Consider the following 18,864-nt stretch of genomic DNA (forward strand, 5'->3'; position numbering starts at 1 on the left):
GAGAATGACAGTGAGACGAAGACAGTGAGACCTTGTGCTACCCCACTCCTCCGTGTCCTCAACTAATCCTTTATCCCTTTCTCTCTCTCTTTCTCTCTCTCTCTCTTTCTCTCTGTCCATCTCTTACTGTCTGCCCCACCTGTCTCTCCCCTTCACTGGCTCCAGTATCTCTCCCTCTGTCAGTGGTCTTGTCGGGGGGAAATAATACACTTAAGACAGCGACACCTCCAAACACTTTACTGATCTGAGACCAGACAACAGACACACAAAACTCCCACTGACAGATTCGCCCCATAGAGACACAGACATACAATTACATGCCGTACGTATCTGAAGCACACCATAAAAATCTATCTTTGTGTCTCTAAGCCACACACATTTTCACACACACACACACACACACACACACACACACACACACACACAGACTTCTCACAGTTTGTCTCCTTCACTGTCTCTTTCTCAAGTGCACACACACACACACACACACACACACACACTCACACCGGGCCCAGGTGTTCAGGTAGCAGGGCTGAGAGGTTAGTGCAGACAGAGACCCTGTCAGGAGTGAGTCACGACTACGTCTAATAAAAGCTCCTGTGACAGGCCTGTCTGAAAGCTTGAAGGATAACACCTCCCTCCCTGCATGAACACACACACACACACACACACACACACACACACACAAACACACACTCAGAGACACACACCCAAAGACAAATACACACAATCTAGTCAAACCTAAAAACATTCACATGAATGCACACATCCATACCATTCCAAAGCTGCAGTCACAGTCTCTGTATTCTCAATGTACTGGCTGCACAAAGAGTCCCTCTTTCACACACACCTAAATCTACACGCGCACACACGCATCACCTAAATCTACTCACACACACCCACACACATCACTTAAATCTACACACACACACACACTCACACCACCTGTAAATCTACACACACACACACACACCACCTAAATCTGCACACACACTCTTCAGTCTTCCAACACCAGATGCATCTCACCTCTCTAGTTCTCTCGTACCCTTATACTCTTACTTTAACTCATTTTCTTTCATCTCCTCATCTTCTACTCTGTCTTTCTCTCACTCTGTCTCTTCCTTCCTCCCTCCCTCCCTCCCTCCTTCCCGCTCTTCTCTTTGTCTCTGCTCCCTCTCCCTCCCTCCCTCTCTCTCTCTCTCTCTCTCTCTCTCCCCCTCGCTCTCTCTCTGGGCGCTGTGGGTTGGCAGAGTGGCGAGTGGCGTTATTAAACATTGATTGGCGCCGGCCGCTGGGCTGCTTGCATGTATTATTGAGCCGGCGTGGGGCTCGACACCTGCCCACACTGACAGCCGCCCGGCACGGCGCGCCACAGCGCTTTGATAAGGCGTGAAGGTTTCACGGGGCGCCGGACTGAGATTGCAGATTACCTGAGCGCTCACACACACACTCTCTCACACACACACACACACACACACGCACACACAGACACATATTCATGTACACAGTCACACACATACACGGACTCTGACACACACACAATCTAATCTCCTGTATAAATGCCTATTCGTCACACACACACAGACACAGACACAGACACAAACGCATATACACACACACACACACACACACACAGAGAGACACACAAGCTTACACCCACACACTTTCGTTTTCAATCTATTACTGCATTTTCAATTTTACACACTGATGGAAGCAATCATACATGCAGATGATCAGTAAAATGATTACGGGGAGCTGAATATTTACTGACCAATAGCCATGCCTCTTCAGAGAGGTCCACTCATCCTCCGTCAAACAGCAAAACCTGCATGTATTCTAATGCCCAGGAAATGCTAACCGTTATCTTTTCTCTCTTCCCTCCCTTTCTCTCTCTCCCTCTCTCTCTCTCTCTCTCTCTCCTACAGATGAACAGGCCAATCCAAGTGAAGCCAGCAGACAGCGAGAGCAGAGGAGGTACTTTCACACACACACACACACACACACACACACACACACAGACACACACAGAGAGAGACGAATTCATACACAAATTCATTTAGACATGTGTTTACCTACATGCACACACACAGAAGCAGAAGTGCATGCTAACGGCCAGTCACACACACATGGCCAGAAATCACATGGGCCACATGTTGAGTACAATCTCAATTTAAACTAGCCTTAACGTCACACCCACACACATGCACACACACACTCACACACACACACACGCTGTCACTCTGCATCTCCGTCACCATTACCCTTGTGTGTGTGTTTGTCAGCGCCTCGCAGACCTGTGTGTCATATTTAACGCCGCCTCGTGATGGTGCTTGACAGCAGAGCCCAGTGGAGACACGGCTATGCCTCGGCAGCATTACATAAACCCTGGCCTCTCCCTGACTCTGTGTGTGTGTGTGCGTACGTGCGTGTGTGTGTGTGTGTGTGTGTGTGTGTGTGTGTGTGTCTGAGTCTGCGTATGTATGTGTCTGTCTGTGTGTGTGTGTGTGTGGGTGTGGGTGTGTGTGCGTGTGTTCAGACTCTTAAAACATAATCTTGCACATGTCTCAAAAAAAGGAGTGGTGTTGAGGAAATGAAGGAAGAGAGGAACAAAGGAAGAGAGGAAATGACAGAGGAGAGGAAACAAAGGGAGAAAAATGCACAAGAAAGATGAGAAAAAAAGGAGTAAGCAGAAGGGATGAGTGAAGAGATGAGGCACAAGAAGGAGAGATGAGAAAAAGAGGAGAGGAAAACAAAAGAGGAAAGGCCAAATGGCAGAAATCTGAAAAGAGGACAGAAAGTGGGGGGTGAGAAGAGAGAAGAAGAAAGCAGAGGTGCAGTGAGGTGAGGAGAGGACGAGGGAGAGCAGAAGAGGGGGAGGGGGTAGCGAGAAAAGAGGAGAAGAGAGGAGAGGCGATGAGAGGACAGGAAAGTTGTTGGGAGAATTACTTTGTCCTTTTTCCTCCCGGTAGCTTTGGCATTCCCTAACGGGGATTGATGGAACCGCAGAGGGAAAGAGACTCACAGTGAGAGCTGAGATGTGCCCATCTCCTCTCCCCCTCCTCTTTCTCTCATCCACCCACCCACCCCTCTCTCTCTCTCTCTCTCTCTCTCTCTCTCTCTCTCTCTCTCTAATTAAAGCCTTCTCCCTCGCTCCGTGTCTGACAGATCAATTGCCTACACATAGCTGTGGAGCGGCAGCACCCCTGTAACCCGTGCAGTCTCTTCTATCAGTCAGCTTTAGGACTGACAGGCAGAATGATACGAGATGATGCAGCAGTTCCTGCAGATAAGGGCGCACAGTGCCTGTTGGCGAGACCCAATCAGACCGCAAATCCCAGAATGCACTATTTCAACGGCTGTTTTGCAGGTCATCGTTTCTGGATATGGTTGACGTTATCTCAGAAGGGCAGCTTTGGCCAGTATGTTTTATCACGTAGAGACATGATGAAGTTCCACCTAAGGGATTGACGGTATCTCCGTTGGCTTCTGTTGCCTGTGTGTCTGTGTGGAAAACCAGACTAATGCAGTATGAGGACAGGATCAAGTCATCAGCATAACCGTTACCGTTTATACTGCCTTGCTAGATGTCCAGGTACCTGAGATCTGATTGCAATGGCAAACATGCAAGAAATTCATTGCTATGTCCGTCAATAGACCATTTGAGGGCATTTATTTTGATATCGGTTTTCATTCCTGAAATGAAAACGTACTAGCAACAGTATAAGTCACTGTAATTCACGTTGTGACCTTGGAGTTTGTGGAAATTAGCCTGGATGCATTCACTGTTTCTGAGATCATCCTTTTTGACCAAACACATGCATCCTTTTCATGGTGTCAGACTGGGCATTAGGTTTGGGGCTGAATGGGAGAAAGGGAGAGAGAGAGAGAGAGAGAGAGAGCGTAGGAGTGAAAAGAAGGACAAATATGGAGTGAGAGAAGAGAGAGGGAGCGATGGTGAAAGAGAGGGCATTGCAATCTCAGTGAGATGAAGAAAAAGAGATGTCCTTACAGAAACACACACACACACACACACACACACACACACACACACACACATAGACACACACATACACACACACACACAGACACTTGTGTCCCCCAGGAGAGGAGTTGTTAGGCTGTCAAGGCAAAGCAGAGTGGCCTCCAATCTCACAGCAATCAGGGAGAAGACACACAGCTGTCTAAAGCACACAGCTTACACACACACATACACACACACACACACATACACACACACACAACTAATGGACATTTACATGCACATAGAGTCATGCAGCCATAAAAAATATACAAAAAATATACAAAAAATATTTCTCACTCGTGGTCTTTGAACTAGAAAATCTAGCTGTGTCCAGGCTATGAAAGACAGGAACAGGGTCCATATACCTCATATACCTCATTCACATAAAACATAAAAAAACATGAGCTGTGCGAATGACTGTATGCTAGCATCTGTCTGCCTGTGTGAATATATTGTAGGCCCATGTTGCCATTTGTATGTTTGTGCAGGTATGTTTACACTGCTGTATGTGTGTGTTTGTATATGTGCACATGTGTGATTTTGTGTGTGTGTGTGTGTGTGTGTGTGTGCGTGCGTGTGTGTGTGTGCGGTTGTAAACGCTCCCCTTATGCGAGGCCAAAGAGGAGATTAGTCTTGTCGACTTGGCAAGGACACCCTGTCGGATAGCAGCAGGAGAGACCCCTGAACACACACTCACACACATGTATACACACTCACACACACACCAGATACACACTCACACACATGTATACACACTCACACACACACCAGATACACTGGTTCCTGCTGTCCACTAATGCTCTCCTACAAGCACACACATACTGTACACACACACACACACACAAGCACACACGCATGCACACACACACACACGCGCACACACACGCACACACACACACACACACACACACACACACACACACATGCTCACTATCCACGATTACCTCAGTCCACATTTGAGCCCCTTCTATTTTCAAATGCCAGTAAGAAGAACAGACATTTTTATTTTTTCAGGACTGACTGAAGTAATATACAGACTTCCTTTTATGACGGCCATCATTCCTTATTACACACACACACACTAGGGATGTTAACCGGTGACTGTTTGACCGATGGTTGACCGTATCCACGTTAGCCGATCAAAGTTGTCGCTATCGGTTAAAAAAAAAAAAAAACGATCTCTAAATTAGGCTATTATTGTAGACAGTGGACTAAACGCCACTACAGCTAGCCATCTCATTCCAAGGTCTTTTTTGCGTGAAGTTAACAAATTATCCCTCACACTCAATTTGTAATAACTCGCCTGCTTGTAGGCTACTTAATAAACCAATAAAAACATTCGCACGCATGCCTTGGCCGGTGCGTCTTTTGCAATCTGGAGGTGCCCGTTTTATCCATTGTTTTTTATCGTGTTGCAGCAACTTTCCGCATAAGATGGGCTTAGATTTGGACATCTACATTTCAGGAAGGGTCAGGAAGGGTCAGCAATGGTAACAGATAAGGTAATGATGATCATCTTTCTTTATTATTGTTAGTAGGCCTACTTCCTCAAACTATAGCGGCGTCTCCTCGGAGCTGTCATTTTCTTAAGTGAGCCGCGGCAATTTCAGTTTCAAATGAGCTTCTAACGCTAGACAAACGCCTTTATTTGCAACGCGATCACCTTGTACCCAAACCATTTCGAAACGAAGGAGCCATTTGTCCTCCACTTATTTACAAGCTCCTTGGTTTGCGGGACTCATGTTTCTCGCTCTAGGGGATTTTAAAAACAGTGACGTGAGTGAAAGTGCGGCGCCGCCGCCGGGGCTGTGTGTGTGAGCGGGGGACAGAGAGATGCGACAGAGTTGCAAAACTGCGTGGCTGTTATTTTAAATAGCGTAGAATATTTTAAACGAATCGGTTAACCGCTTTCAACCGGCTAATGAGGCTCGGTGGTCGGTCAAGAAAATTAGTAGTTTTCGCCATCCCTAACACACACACACACACACTCTCTCTCTCTCTCTAAATGTTGACTTGTATACTGATGAATTGCTTTCACTTCCCTCTGCTAATTCTATTTAGTATTCTATTCCACTCTATTTTGCATACTGAAAGACACACACACACACACACACACACACACACACACACACACACACACACACACATACAGGTCCTGTACACTCAGTGTGTTTCGGTCTCCCAGCTGTTGTTATTGAAGTGTCTTGGCGTTGACTCAGCTATAATGCTTTAATAAAGGCCAGACACAATGCACCTTTTGTTCCCTGCATCTCGATGGGCAAAAATAACAATGTCTCAATCTTAGAGCCGTCATTGGCACACAAAGAGCTAACGAGCTAAAAGGCACTCCGATGGCCGTAAGGCAATGTCTCTAATCAGGGGCACACATTTGGAGTTACACTTACACACACACTCTCTCTCTCACACACACACACACACACACATACATCTTCTCTCTCTCATTCTTTCTCTCTCTTGCTCTTTCTCTCTCTCTCACACACACACACACACACACTTAAGTGCACACCTTCAGAGACATCAACCACTGTGCCAGGCTTCTAGGCGCATTAAAGAGGCTTGTAACTTAATTCATTTTTCATTCACTCACATTCATTTTTATACAGATGTAATTATATTGAAGTACCTCTGTCAGTGTTTAAGTAACATTTGACAGCTACTCGCAAGAACTGTCATAAACATTTACACAGCATCTGAAATAGATGTTCGGTTAACGGAGAGTTTAAAGTACAGTAAGTATCAGGCTAGGTTAGCATCAAAATTTGAATTAAATCTGGATTCCTCAACTTCACAGTCAGTCCTTGGAAAAGTAAACGTCTCCAGGAAAAATTGTTGTAATTTTTGCAGACAGTGTTTATGTGTTAACTGCATACCTGTCTTCAAGCACTCGTGTAGAATCTTTATGATGCACCTATAGCTACCAATTGCATGTGTTGTTGCATGAGCTCCTGATTTGAACCATTTTGTGATCATCTCAAGGTTCATTACTTCCTTCCATTTTCTGTGTGCAAGGCTTAGAATTGTATCATCCATCAGCCCATCACAAAGAGATGTCATTGTGTGTGTGTGTGTGTGTGTGTGTGTGTGTGTGTGTGTGTGTGTGTGTGTGTGTTTTCCTCTCACTACCCAATAATCCTAACACACATCGTATCACAAGAACCCAAACAAACGCCTACGCTATCAGCGTTCCTCCCTCTAAGCGTGATGTACAGATCTAGACTATAGTGCAGTCAGAGGAAATGCTGAAGTCCTGAGCTGTGTGTGTGTGCTTTCAGAAGACAGAAAACTGTTTGTGGGGATGCTGAACAAGCAGCAGTGTGAGGATGACGTGCGACGCCTCTTTGAGTCCTTCGGCAGCATCGAGGAGTGCACCATTCTTAGGGGCCCTGATGGAAACAGCAAAGGTGAGGCTTTGTGTGGTTCCGTGGTGGAAATCAAGAGGCTTGTTGTGTGGCTATGAGTGAGCTGTTAGCATTTTGGAAATGATGTTGACTATAGGAAGACAGGCTGTGTGAAGAATTGACGGTAGAAAAAAGTAGGATTCATTCAGAAGGTTTTCATAAAACTCTCTCAATATCTTGTGCCCTCTCTTTTATATTTTCTTTTCACTCCTTCCTCCTTCTCTCTCTTTCTCTCTCTCTCCTAGGTTGTGCATTTGTGAAGTATTCGTCTCATGCTGAGGCTCAGGCGGCGATTGCTGCTCTACACGGGAGCCAGACCATGCCTGTAAGTGTATGTGGACTTCTTTATATGGCAGCATACACACTTTACACATTCACACATAGTACATGACAGTGACATATCAAAGATTATTATTCTGTTTTTGTCTATATATGGATCTTGTAACTTGCCTAATGGATGTATTGTTTTCTGTGTGTGTGTGTTTGTGCATGTGTGTGTGTGTGTGGGCGTTTGTGCGTGTGGATATGTGTGTGCGTGAGCGTGTGTGTGTGTGTGTGTGTGTATGTGTGGCTTTGTGTGTGTGGGCGCACGTGTGTGTGTGTGTGTGTGTGTGTGTGTGTGTGTATCAGGGTGCCTCCTCCAGTCTGGTGGTGAAGTTTGCCGACACTGATAAGGAGCGCACCATCCGGCGCATGCAGCAGATGGCCGGTCAGATGGGCATCTTTAACCCCATGGCCCTGCAGTTCGGCGCCTACGGAGCCTACGCACAGGCAAGACCTCTCTCGCTCTCTCCCCACACCTCTCTCCCTCCCTCTCTCTCTCCCTCCCTCCCTCCCTCACTCCCTCCTTCTCTTGTCCTCTCTCTCTTCTCGCCTCTCCCTCCCTCTGCAGTCATTTATAAGGACAACCTCATCAACAGTGTGCTACAGTGCAGCAGCCCCAAGGACAGAAAAAAAAGCCTTATGCAACCAGCTACACCCTCTCCCGACCCGCACTCTTCTGCACTGATGAACTAATGCGTCTGTTACGGGGCTTAATTGCGCGTCACACCAGGCACATGTGCTATTGCACTCGATGGCGTCTATATGTTGTAAATGTTTTATGAAGCCCCTGCGTATGTCCCGCCACCATCTGCGGCAGTGCCGTATAGAATATCACAGTCGCACGAGCAGGCTATGATATGAAACTCCCTCAAGGGGGGGAAGCACGGAGTGGTGTTCTTCCTCGCTTTCGTCTATCCCCCGCGGGGGGGAACGCCAGACTGTCCTGTCAACATCGTGCCGCCCGGTCAACGGCCGGCCGCTCGGCAGCGTGGGCTCTCCGTTAACGGCGCGGAGCTCCAAACATCAGCCACAAAGCAGTCCTATAAAGGCTCGGCGCCGCGCCGCGCCGCTTCACCACAGACACTTTACTGGCCCCCGCTCACTCAACGCCGTCCGGCTGAGGAGGCGCTTTATGATTATTTTATGAAAAGTGTCAAACGCGTCAAGTCTAAAAGTGCAGTGCTGAGAATGGGAACGCACGCTGGCCCCGTTTGCTCTTGTCTCTCTCTCTCTCTGTGTGTGTGTGTGTGTGTGTGTGTGTGTGCGTTTCCCTCTCTTGTCAGCCCAAATGAATGTAGTGCAGTTTTTGTTTTCGTTCTCGTTCCTCAGAATGTTTCTAACTGACAGATACTATGAATTCAATTGACAAAGAACTCAGAGATGAGTAATTTTTATATGTATCCGTCTAACCCTCTTCCTCCCTCCCTCTCTCTCTCCCTCCCTCCCTCTCTCTCTCTCTCTCTATCTCTGTGTCCCTCTGTCAGGTGCAGCAGCAGGCTGCTCTGATGGCGTCGGTAGGGCAGGGCGGCTACCTGAGCCCCATGGCTGCGTTCGCTGCCGCTCAGATGCAGCACATGGCCACCATCAATGGCCTGCCGGGAGCCCCTATGACCCCCACGTCAGGTAACACACACACACACACACACACACACACACACACACACACATAGAGAGATAGAGAGTGTGTGTGTATCTTAGTCATTATCAAAAATACAGTATATACTGATATGGGAAAATCCTTTTTTTTCCAAAAAGCACATACTGTTGCTCACCTGTTGCACCTCCTCCTCCTCATCATCTTCCTCCTCTTCCTCCTCTTCCTCCTCCTCTTCCTCCTCAGGTGGCAGTACTCCTCCAGGTATCACAGCTCCCACGGTGACCAGCATCTCCTCCCCCATCAGCGTGAACGGCTTCACCGGCCTCCCCCCGCCGCAGGCCAACGGCCAGCCCCCTGCCGAGGCCGTCTTCACCAACGGCATACACCCCTACCCGGGTAAGTGCTGAATCACGCTCGCTTTCACACACACACACACACACACACACTCACACACACACACACACACACACACACACACACACACACACACACACACACACACACACACATACAGTGCTGTGATCAGTCATTTTAACTCCTCAGGTAAGCAATGGAGCGAAATAATGAATTTTAAGGATGCTACAATGTGACACATGTTGCACAAACCTACGTACATTTACCCTGAAACAATGCGCACTGACATCCACACATGTGCTCAGCTTATTCAGTAATAATAGCCTGCCTCATTTAACAACAGTACTCACACACGCCTTACTTGTTAAATTGCACTGCTCACATCATTTTAGTCACACAAGCTTATTCAGGAAACACACACACACACACACACACAGTCACAAATCGTATTAATCATGCTCGCAGAATTACACTCCACTGCACTATGATCAAGGTTACACAACAAAGCAGCACTCTATTGTGTGTGTGTGTGTGTGTGTGTGTGTGTGTGTGTGTGTGTGTTGTGTGAATGTGTGCGTATGTGGAAGTGTGTGTTTTTTTTGAGCGAGCGAGCGAGCGATCTCTTCGGACTTGACACAGAAACCTTGAACATAGCCGAGGCCCTTTGAAGATGTCTGTGTGAGCACTGTGTGCTTGAGCGTAGCGAAGCAGGAGGAAGGCTTTGTGTTCCGGGGCAACCCTGCGGCCGGCCCATCTGTATGCCAACGCTGTGCCCTCCGCACCCGCGCCCGCGCTCGCGCGCCTCAGAGCGTCCAGCCAAGCCAAGCCAAGCCGGCCGGCCGGCCAGTGCCTGTTGTTGTGCCACCTGACAGGCAGAGTCCAGCTCTGAGTGTCTGAGTGTTCTTCTGATTGTCTCCCAGTCTTGCAGGAGGTGGTGTTTAGGGAGGACTCGGAGAAGGCTCCCCGCAGCTGTTTTGGGGTGCAGGGCAGCTGTTTCCTGTCCCCCCTCTCTGAAGGTATCAGACACCCCCCAACCCCCCACCCCCTTAAACCCCCAGCCCCCCCACCCCCTTTCCCTCTATTCTGTGCCTGATGTCCAATACACACCCAACCCCACCCTCACCCTCACCCAACACCCCTTTACTTCCCCTTGTCTGGCTGTTAGTGCGACCTTCAGTGTTGTAATTCTGTATCAGTGAGACACCTGTATGTGTCGTTGTGTGTGTTTGTGTGTGTGTCTCAGTAAGTGCATGCATATTGCCAAATGGAGTAAAACTTCTAAGTGTACGTTTGTGTTTGTGTGTGTGTGTGTGTGTGTGTGTGTGTGTGTGTGTGTGTGTGTGTGTCTGTGTAACACTTTGTTGTTAAACATGGTCTTTCCTTATGTGCATGCTGTTAAGCTTTCTAGCGTAGATCGGGAGTTAAGTTCTAGGAAGGTGAACCAAAATCAAAACATTCCAACAGTGTTACAGTCAAGACGGCATAAATAATCAATCCATCTATTTTTGAGCGCTCTTGATGGTCTCTGTCTGTGGTCTAAGTAGAGAAGTTGTTGTGATCTTACCAGCTTAGATGCACGCAGCTTAAATGATACAGCAGGGCAATCCAGTTGGCAGAGGTCCCATGTCCCATTTCATGTTTGAAGATGAAACTGTTTATCTTACTTTAACTTCTCTGAAAATGCTGCATAGTGGTGTTGATGTGATGTGTGTGTGTGTGTGTGTGTGTGTGTGTGTGTGTGTGTGTGTGTGTGTGTGTGTGTGTGTGTGTGTGTGTGTTGTACCAGAGTCTGTGAAAGGGTTTGCAAATAGTTGTCAAAAAGTTTCTCCAACAGATGTGCCAATTTCCAGATACTTAAATCCTTATAAAAAATGAATGCGAGTGAATGCAAAATGAATCAAGTTACAAGCCTCTTAAATGAGCCTGAAAGTCTGGCACAGTGGCTGATGTCTCAGTAAGGTGTGCAGTTGAGTGCGTGTGTGTGTGTGTATGGGTATGTGTATGTGTATGTGTGTGTGAGTGTGCGTGTGGGGTGGGGGTGGGGGGGTTACAAGCCTCTTAAATGAGCCTGAAACTAAGACTTATGTCTTTGTAAGGCATACTCTATCTCTCTGTGCGTGCGTGTGTGTGTGTGTGTGTGTGTGTGTGTGTGTATGTGAGTGTGTGTGTGTGTGTGTGTGTGTGTGTGTGTGTGTAGGCTGAGTAGTGATTGATGGGCCATGAGTGGGGGCCAGTGCTATATTGTTCTGCGCTGCACTCACTCAGTACCTCTGGAAGTTTGTAGCCGCACTAAGGCAACTTTTGGCAAGAAGAGCTCAGCTGTGCCAGAGGTCTTAATTGTTTGGGGAAGCTGGAGCGAGGGAGGATGGATGAAAAGAGAGAAAGAGGGAGAAGGTAAAGTGGGGGTGGAGGGAGGGAGAGGCGGAGAGAGGGAGCAGAGAGTGTGAGGTGGAGGGAGAGTCAGATATTAGGTTGTAGCTGGTCCGTGATGTCAAAGCAAACACACCCTGTGTTCTCGCCTGTTTGTCTTCTTCCTCATCTTTTTCTCTTCCACCTTTCTCTCTCCCTCTATCTATTCCTGTCACTCTCACTCTCTCTTCCTGGTCACTATCTCCTTCTCTCTCTCTCTTCACTCTTTCTCTCTTTTCCCACTCCACCTCTCTCTCTTTCTCTTTCTCTCTGCAGCTCAGAGTCCAACTGCAGCTGATCCCCTTCAGCAGGCTTATGCCGGAGTTCAGCAGTATGCAGGTCTGTTCCTCACTGTGTGTGTGTGTGTGTGTGTGTGTGTGTGTGTGTGTGTGTGTGTCTTGTCGGTTTTATGAGACAGATTGAAAGGAAAAGAATGAATGATTTAGCGTTTAGAGAGAGTCAAGAGAGACGGAGAATGGTTGAAAGAGAGGGAGACAGAGAGAGAGAGAGAGAGAGAGGCACCATCACGGAAATGCAGAGAGAATTTAAAAAGCAATGGAGAGCAAGAGAGAGAGATGAAGTCAGAGAAAAAGTTGATGAAAGAGAGACTGATGCATGGAGGGAGAGAAACTCAGAGAGAAAGTCAGAAAAAGGAAGTCATGCACACACACACAGAGAGAGAGACAGAGGCACAGAGAGAGAGAAAGAGAGAGAGACATACAGACATACTGAGAGGAAGAGAAAAAGAGGGATAGAAAGAGGCAGAGAGAGAGAGACACAGACCGACAGAGAGAGAGACATACTGAGAGAGGAAGAGAAATAGAGGGTCAGAGAGAGAGAGAGACAGACAGACAGACAGACAGAGCTAGAGAGAAACACAGACAGACAGAGAGAGAGAGAATGGTGCAGTGTGTAGAAGAGAGTGTTGCCGTGTGGTTGTCAGGCCGAGGGGCGCCACTGTGTGTGATCAGCGGCAGGTCTCAGCGCAGGTCTCAGTGCGGGGGTCTGAGGGCAGCTCACTCACACGCCACAGCAGCCACGCTAAACTGAGCACCTCACAACGGCCACGCTTACATATCAAACACACTCTCTCTTTCTCATTTTCTCTCAGACAAACACAAACACACACACACACACACACACACACACACACACACACACACACACACACACACACACACACACACAAGCACACATACAAGCACACACGCACGCACAAACATTGAAAAATCTGTAGACACGTACACCCCACAGTAGAGACAAAATCATTTTACAATTTGGGCCATTTTGCGTGAAATATTTCATTTTACATGAGCGTTAATAGTTGCCATAGTGATGTTACGTCTAAACGATTACTGTAGCGAGGCGAAAAGCACTGACAATGCGCTAGCGTTGCCTATTGCGATTAAATCTGTATTTTCTGGAGCATCCTACACGATGGCCACGTATTGATCCAAAATGAATAGCATGAGCAATTACAGCCCATGCTATTGATTTTTTTTTCCTCGAGTAAAAGGTTCTGCAAACACAACATCAGTCAGTAAATCTGTCCCTTATTGTGTAGACTGAGCAGGGCTGCTCACCATGGACACCGTCTCGGTTTATATGCAGAAGGAAAGCAATGTTTGGTCTCTGAGAATCTCCCTCTGGTAATATGGATGGTGTAGAGTAGAACAAGTCAGGCACATTCTTTCCTGTTGAAATTCAACAGATTAAATTCAAATGCAGTGCTTGTTTGATTTATTTTATTGAAGATTTATACCTGGGTTATAGTTATTTTAGTATTAGAGTGTGACTGAAACATTTGTTACCATATATATCTGCTGTGTGTGTGTGTGTGTGTGTGTGTGTGTGTGTGTGTGTGTGTGTGTGTGTTACCTGACCTCTGTGCGTGTTTGTCTCAGCAGCCTACCCAGCATACGGTCAGATCAGCCAGGCCTTTCCCCAGCCTCCTCCCCTAATCCCACAACAGCAGAGAGAAGGTGAGAGACACACACACACACACACACACACACACACACACACACACACACACACACACACACAGACACACACCACAGTCATTTTATACAGAAGCATATTGCAAACAGTCATCACTTTGTAACACATTGGCTTACACCACAGCACATACAGTACAAACTCCCACAAGTAGCTGCATTCTATACTAGGAGTACATAACTTATGCATGGCAGCATGACCAACCTTTTGTTTGAGCTCACAAAGCATGGCCAGCAGCGTGTCATACATACATTATGGAACTTCAGTGTAAATATTGAACAAAGAACAATATAGGAGATGTATGTGAGGTCTCTAGACATGTGTACAGCCGTGCAAGGTTGTCAGTTTCACACATGTCCACTCTTTCAGGGCATGAAAATTAGATGGGTAATGCTCTCACGTATCCAAGGGCTGCGGTTTATTTTTAAATGACCTTAGGCTCAGTGTCGATAATTAATGAGTTTCCTAATCAATGTTAAGGTTTTTAATGCAGTGTATTTCTCTCAGGACTATATATATTATAATATATAACCCACTCTAAGTGGAAAGCACAGCCGCATCTGCTTGTGTCAGAGGTACAGTATATAGTACAATTTGGTTACTTCATTCCAAGCATATAGCCTCTGCTGCTACTTAAAGTAAAGTACGTCTGAGGGCAATCATTTGGAGTTAATGTGACGCTACAGCTGGCCTTGCTAATTTAAAGAAAACGGCTAGATTTCTGACAGACTTTTGTTTGCTCAGATTTATTTCGAGGATCTCAGGGACACTGCGAGGGAGTCTGCTTTGTATGCATTTTGGTCCACTAGACATTCATTCTTCTTAAGAGCGTTAAAAGAACCCGGGGACACGTTAATGCTCAAGTACTGTACTTAAAATAAGACCCATTCTGGGTTCCATTTTTACTCATCTTCTTCCTTGAGACTCCGCTCTCTCTCTCACACAGACACAATCAAAAGCAAACATGCTCACTAACACAAAGAGACACTTTGATTTAAACTCATATTACATATTGAATATACCCTCTAACCCTCCAAAAGGTAATTTATTCATTTTCCTCGTTGTTATGATTTATGGCTTTAGATTAATTTTATATCATACTCATTTCTGTCAAATTGTGCTTATGTAACAGGAGAGAATATATCGCTGAACAATGACTATGGTATTTCTTAATGAACATTATTATATTTACGCTTAGTTATTTGCATTACAGTGTTTACCCTTACTTGCAATTTAATTTCCCTGGCTCCCAATGGTACTCGTGCGGATAACATAATCCAAAGAATAATTTATCACTGTTTGTTCTCTGTAGGAACTGTACTCTTTCAAAACTTTTTTCCTCCCTTTCTCAGGCCAGTCATTAAAGTCAGTTTGAGTTTCCTCTTCGCAGTCCGCCACCGCCTAATGCATGAAATGTATTGCGAGGCGGGTCGGAACATTAAATGTATTATTAAGAGGCTTATATTAAATGCATTATGAACAGGGAGTTCATAATTGAATGTGTTGCCCAGTCGTCTTAATACCTCATGTCAGGCGGACGGGCGCTTTAGCAGAAGCTTCCTCTGAGGGGCTTCTTCAGCAGTCGTCAGCACTTAGCGTGGCGTCGCACAGCCTCCCCATTGACTCCCTCCAGTGGCCACTCTGCTTAAATGGGGCTAATGCCTTTAGCCAGCAGGGCAGCGCGCGGAGACAAGCCTAGCAGCACCATGAGGGATGTTTACAAACTACTAAAGCAATGAGGGGGAAACACAATTGAAGTTTCACTCGGTTCATCATACAGTCAATAGAGGCTATGCATTACGGCTGGTCAGTACTGTATTTCATTAGATGTCTCTGTGTGTGTGTATCCGGGAGCGCTGCTATCAGTTGCATCCAGAAATGTTGCTGTATGGGCACCTTGGGCCCTTTTTGGAGGTACTTTCTGTAAATGAAGTCCTTTGTTTTCTTGACTTTATTTATTTTAGTAATACTTGGGGGTTTAGATTTGGCTTAAGATTGTCAGTACACACAAATGTACAGTGTTAGTAAAAAAAAAAGTCTCCACTCTAAAAGCTTTCCCCCTCTTTCTTATCTCTCTCTGTCTGTCTGTCTCTCTGTCTTTTTTTTCTTGTGTTTTCTCTCTCTCTCTCCCTCCCTCCCATCCCCCCATCCCCCCATCCTCTCCTCTCTTCCCCGCAGGGCCAGAAGGCTGCAACCTGTTCATCTATCACCTCCCTCAGGAGTTTGGGGATGGGGAGCTCATGCAGATGTTCCTGCCTTTCGGTAATGTCATCTCCTCCAAAGTGTTTGTGGATCGCGCGACAAACCAAAGTAAATGCTTTGGTGGGTAAAAACGCTAAGCCACTTAAAACAAACAAACAAAGAACTGTAACCCAGCTTCCTTCCTGACTTCCTTGACCCATCACTGCTCTCTCACTAACGACTCCACTGACCTCATTTCCTCACCACAGCCAGGCCTCCTCGTGATGTGCGACTCACCTCCTCGTCTGTTCTTGTCTCGCGCCAGCCCGTTCGGACAAGGGTGGACATTTGTTTTATCAACTCAGGGACCGACAGGGGCTATTTTAAGCAGACTCTTTGCTCGGCCCCACCATAGAAACAGTTAGAGTTCTGATGTGAACCCTTTAATGAGGCCTATCTTTGTATTGCACATTTAATTAAGAACCCTCTGACCTTTACAGAAGGGAACCTTTATAGAGCTCTAATGGCCAGAAGGGGACCGTACCATCACAGCCCCTTGAAAAAAAGGTTCTACATGAACTCTTTTCTATAGAAAGACCATTTGTCTTGAGGGAACCGTTTTGAAGCAGGCATTGCTGTGGGGGCCAAGCTAAAGAGTGTGAAGACAGGGCAGATCACAGACATGAGTGACAGGCAGCCTGCGTCCCTCTGAGTGACAGATTTGTGATTATAGTCTCCACAGCATCAGGCTCCATCAGCAGCCTTGTACCGTGCAGTTAGCTGGTGCACAGGAGGGCATTTCAGTGTCATTCCCATGCCCACTAGTCACTACGGTTGGCACCGATAAAGATGTCAGGATTCACAGTTTGATTGGCCTAAATGTGTGCGCACATTTGGAGAAAAAAAAAAGATACTGGGTCTTATGAATGCATTTACATATTTGTGTGGCAGGCTGCAAATCTTGCCTTTGCCGTACCTCTTTAATGCTAAGCTACTGCACAGCTTTGACACCAATGTCACGACGATTTGATATTTGAGGCAGCCATCCCCTTAAAAGCACCCAGCAAGGATCCTCAATGAAGTATGGATGAACCAGGGGACGTACAAAAAGCATATCAATATTCACAGTTATTACACTGAATTACAATAGGCCTGTATTAGTAGTGACAGGAACAGACGCGGTATCAGAAGATTTTTTATCCTTTTTCCACTCTCTCTCTCTCTCTATCTCTCTCTTTCTCTGTCTCTTTCTTGGTGATGTAAGCAAAGTTCACAGTGTGCCGGCAGTGCAGATCATTCCACCTCTTCACCGCTCATCCACTTTCTTTTCAGGCCTCTCCCTTTAAAACAAACATGTATTTTTCTCCTCTAGACGTGCCGTCCGCAGCGGCACAAAGCCATTAGCCAAGAGATCAGGTGCAGGAAATCATCGCGCAGATTTCGTTAACGGACCCTAATTAGGCATGAAATGAGATATGATGCCACCAAAGAAAAGTCTCATTCCAGGCAATTTCACAGCAAGTGAGGGAATTGTGTCCAAGCCCCCTGTTTTCACACAGGGGCTGCGGCGAGACGACGGCAAGCAGCGAATCAGGAAATAGCGTCTGAGAGCGGAGCGTAGCAGTAGCAGCACAGGGACGGACTCCCATGGGCCTCTTGTCGACGGCACGTCCAGAGTGCCTTTCATTTGCTTTGTTTGCGTAACCTCAGTTGCAGCTGTGCTGTAGGCCTATGCAATGCTACGTGGGTAGTCACTGTTGTATAATGTATATATATACGCAACAGTTCACAACCCATTATGTTAAATACTATATTAATAAAAGTCTCTCCGCTAACGTCTACAGTACATATGCCGCAGTAGATATATGCTAAGTTATTACAAGTTTTTTAAAAAAACTTTTTTATTTTACTGTATTTATTTTACAATAACATTTAGGGTTTATGTTATTGAACATGGCATATCTGTACACATTTGCTATTTGATGTTGTGCTAAAGTAGGGCAGACCATGAACTTGGATTGTATGCCTCTTGCATCAGATGACAGAATCGAGACAGCGCTGACAAAAGCCTCTGCTGCTAGCTTATCATTTTTACTGATGATGATGGGTATTTTTTTCCCCCTACATTTCAGAAAACTTAACCTCATGTTACATGCCATACATACATGCCACATTTCCAGATGTACTTAGACCTATTTTGTATGCATAATCTTCACTTTATTTGCAGGGAAAGTGCTTTTTTTTACTAACAAATTTGTAGATCTGCCAGACGTACTGTAATGCAAAGCTATTTCCAGTTGATGCTTTTTTCCCACTTACTGTAGATGCACAATACAATTTCGCTAAAAGATTGGTGGGCCTTGTTAGTAAATCTGATTTAGACAATACATGTGTGTTATTTGATAAATTGGCCCAGTTCAGTAACGTTTATAAGTGTTGTTAGTTGACCCTGTGTGCTGTGTTAATGGTGGTGTAGTTTTGCATGTTCAGTATTTGTGCTGTGAGTTAATAATCTGATGTTGTATGATATTGTACTGCCATTGCTGTTGCATATCTCACTT

At 46.1% G+C, this 18,864-nt stretch overlaps 1 protein-coding gene across 5 annotated transcripts in view; it reads left to right on the plus strand.

Moving 5' to 3' along the window:
* The window catches only part of celf4 (CUGBP, Elav-like family member 4), a 91,473-nt gene that overhangs the window by 65,451 nt on the left and 7,158 nt on the right, over positions 1-18,864 (plus strand). The window contains exons 3-12 of one of the 5 annotated variants that reach the window (XM_062554166.1): positions 1,926-1,974; positions 7,315-7,443; positions 7,686-7,771; positions 8,071-8,211; positions 9,249-9,387; positions 9,605-9,757; positions 10,636-10,731; positions 12,401-12,463; positions 14,029-14,106; positions 16,301-16,444. In XM_062554166.1, coding sequence (XP_062410150.1) covers positions 1,926-1,974; positions 7,315-7,443; positions 7,686-7,771; positions 8,071-8,211; positions 9,249-9,387; positions 9,605-9,757; positions 10,636-10,731; positions 12,401-12,463; positions 14,029-14,106; positions 16,301-16,444 — 1,078 coding nt within the window. The remainder of the gene's footprint in view (positions 1-1,925; positions 1,975-7,314; positions 7,444-7,685; positions 7,772-8,070; positions 8,212-9,248; positions 9,388-9,604; positions 9,758-10,635; positions 10,732-12,400; positions 12,464-14,028; positions 14,107-16,300; positions 16,445-18,864) is intronic. The other 4 variants (XM_062554170.1, XM_062554167.1, XM_062554168.1 and 1 more) reach the window with 4 other exon arrangements.

This window comes from Sardina pilchardus, chromosome 14 (assembly GCF_963854185.1).
Source record: "Sardina pilchardus chromosome 14, fSarPil1.1, whole genome shotgun sequence".
Lineage (NCBI taxonomy): Eukaryota > Metazoa > Chordata > Actinopteri > Clupeiformes > Clupeidae > Sardina > Sardina pilchardus.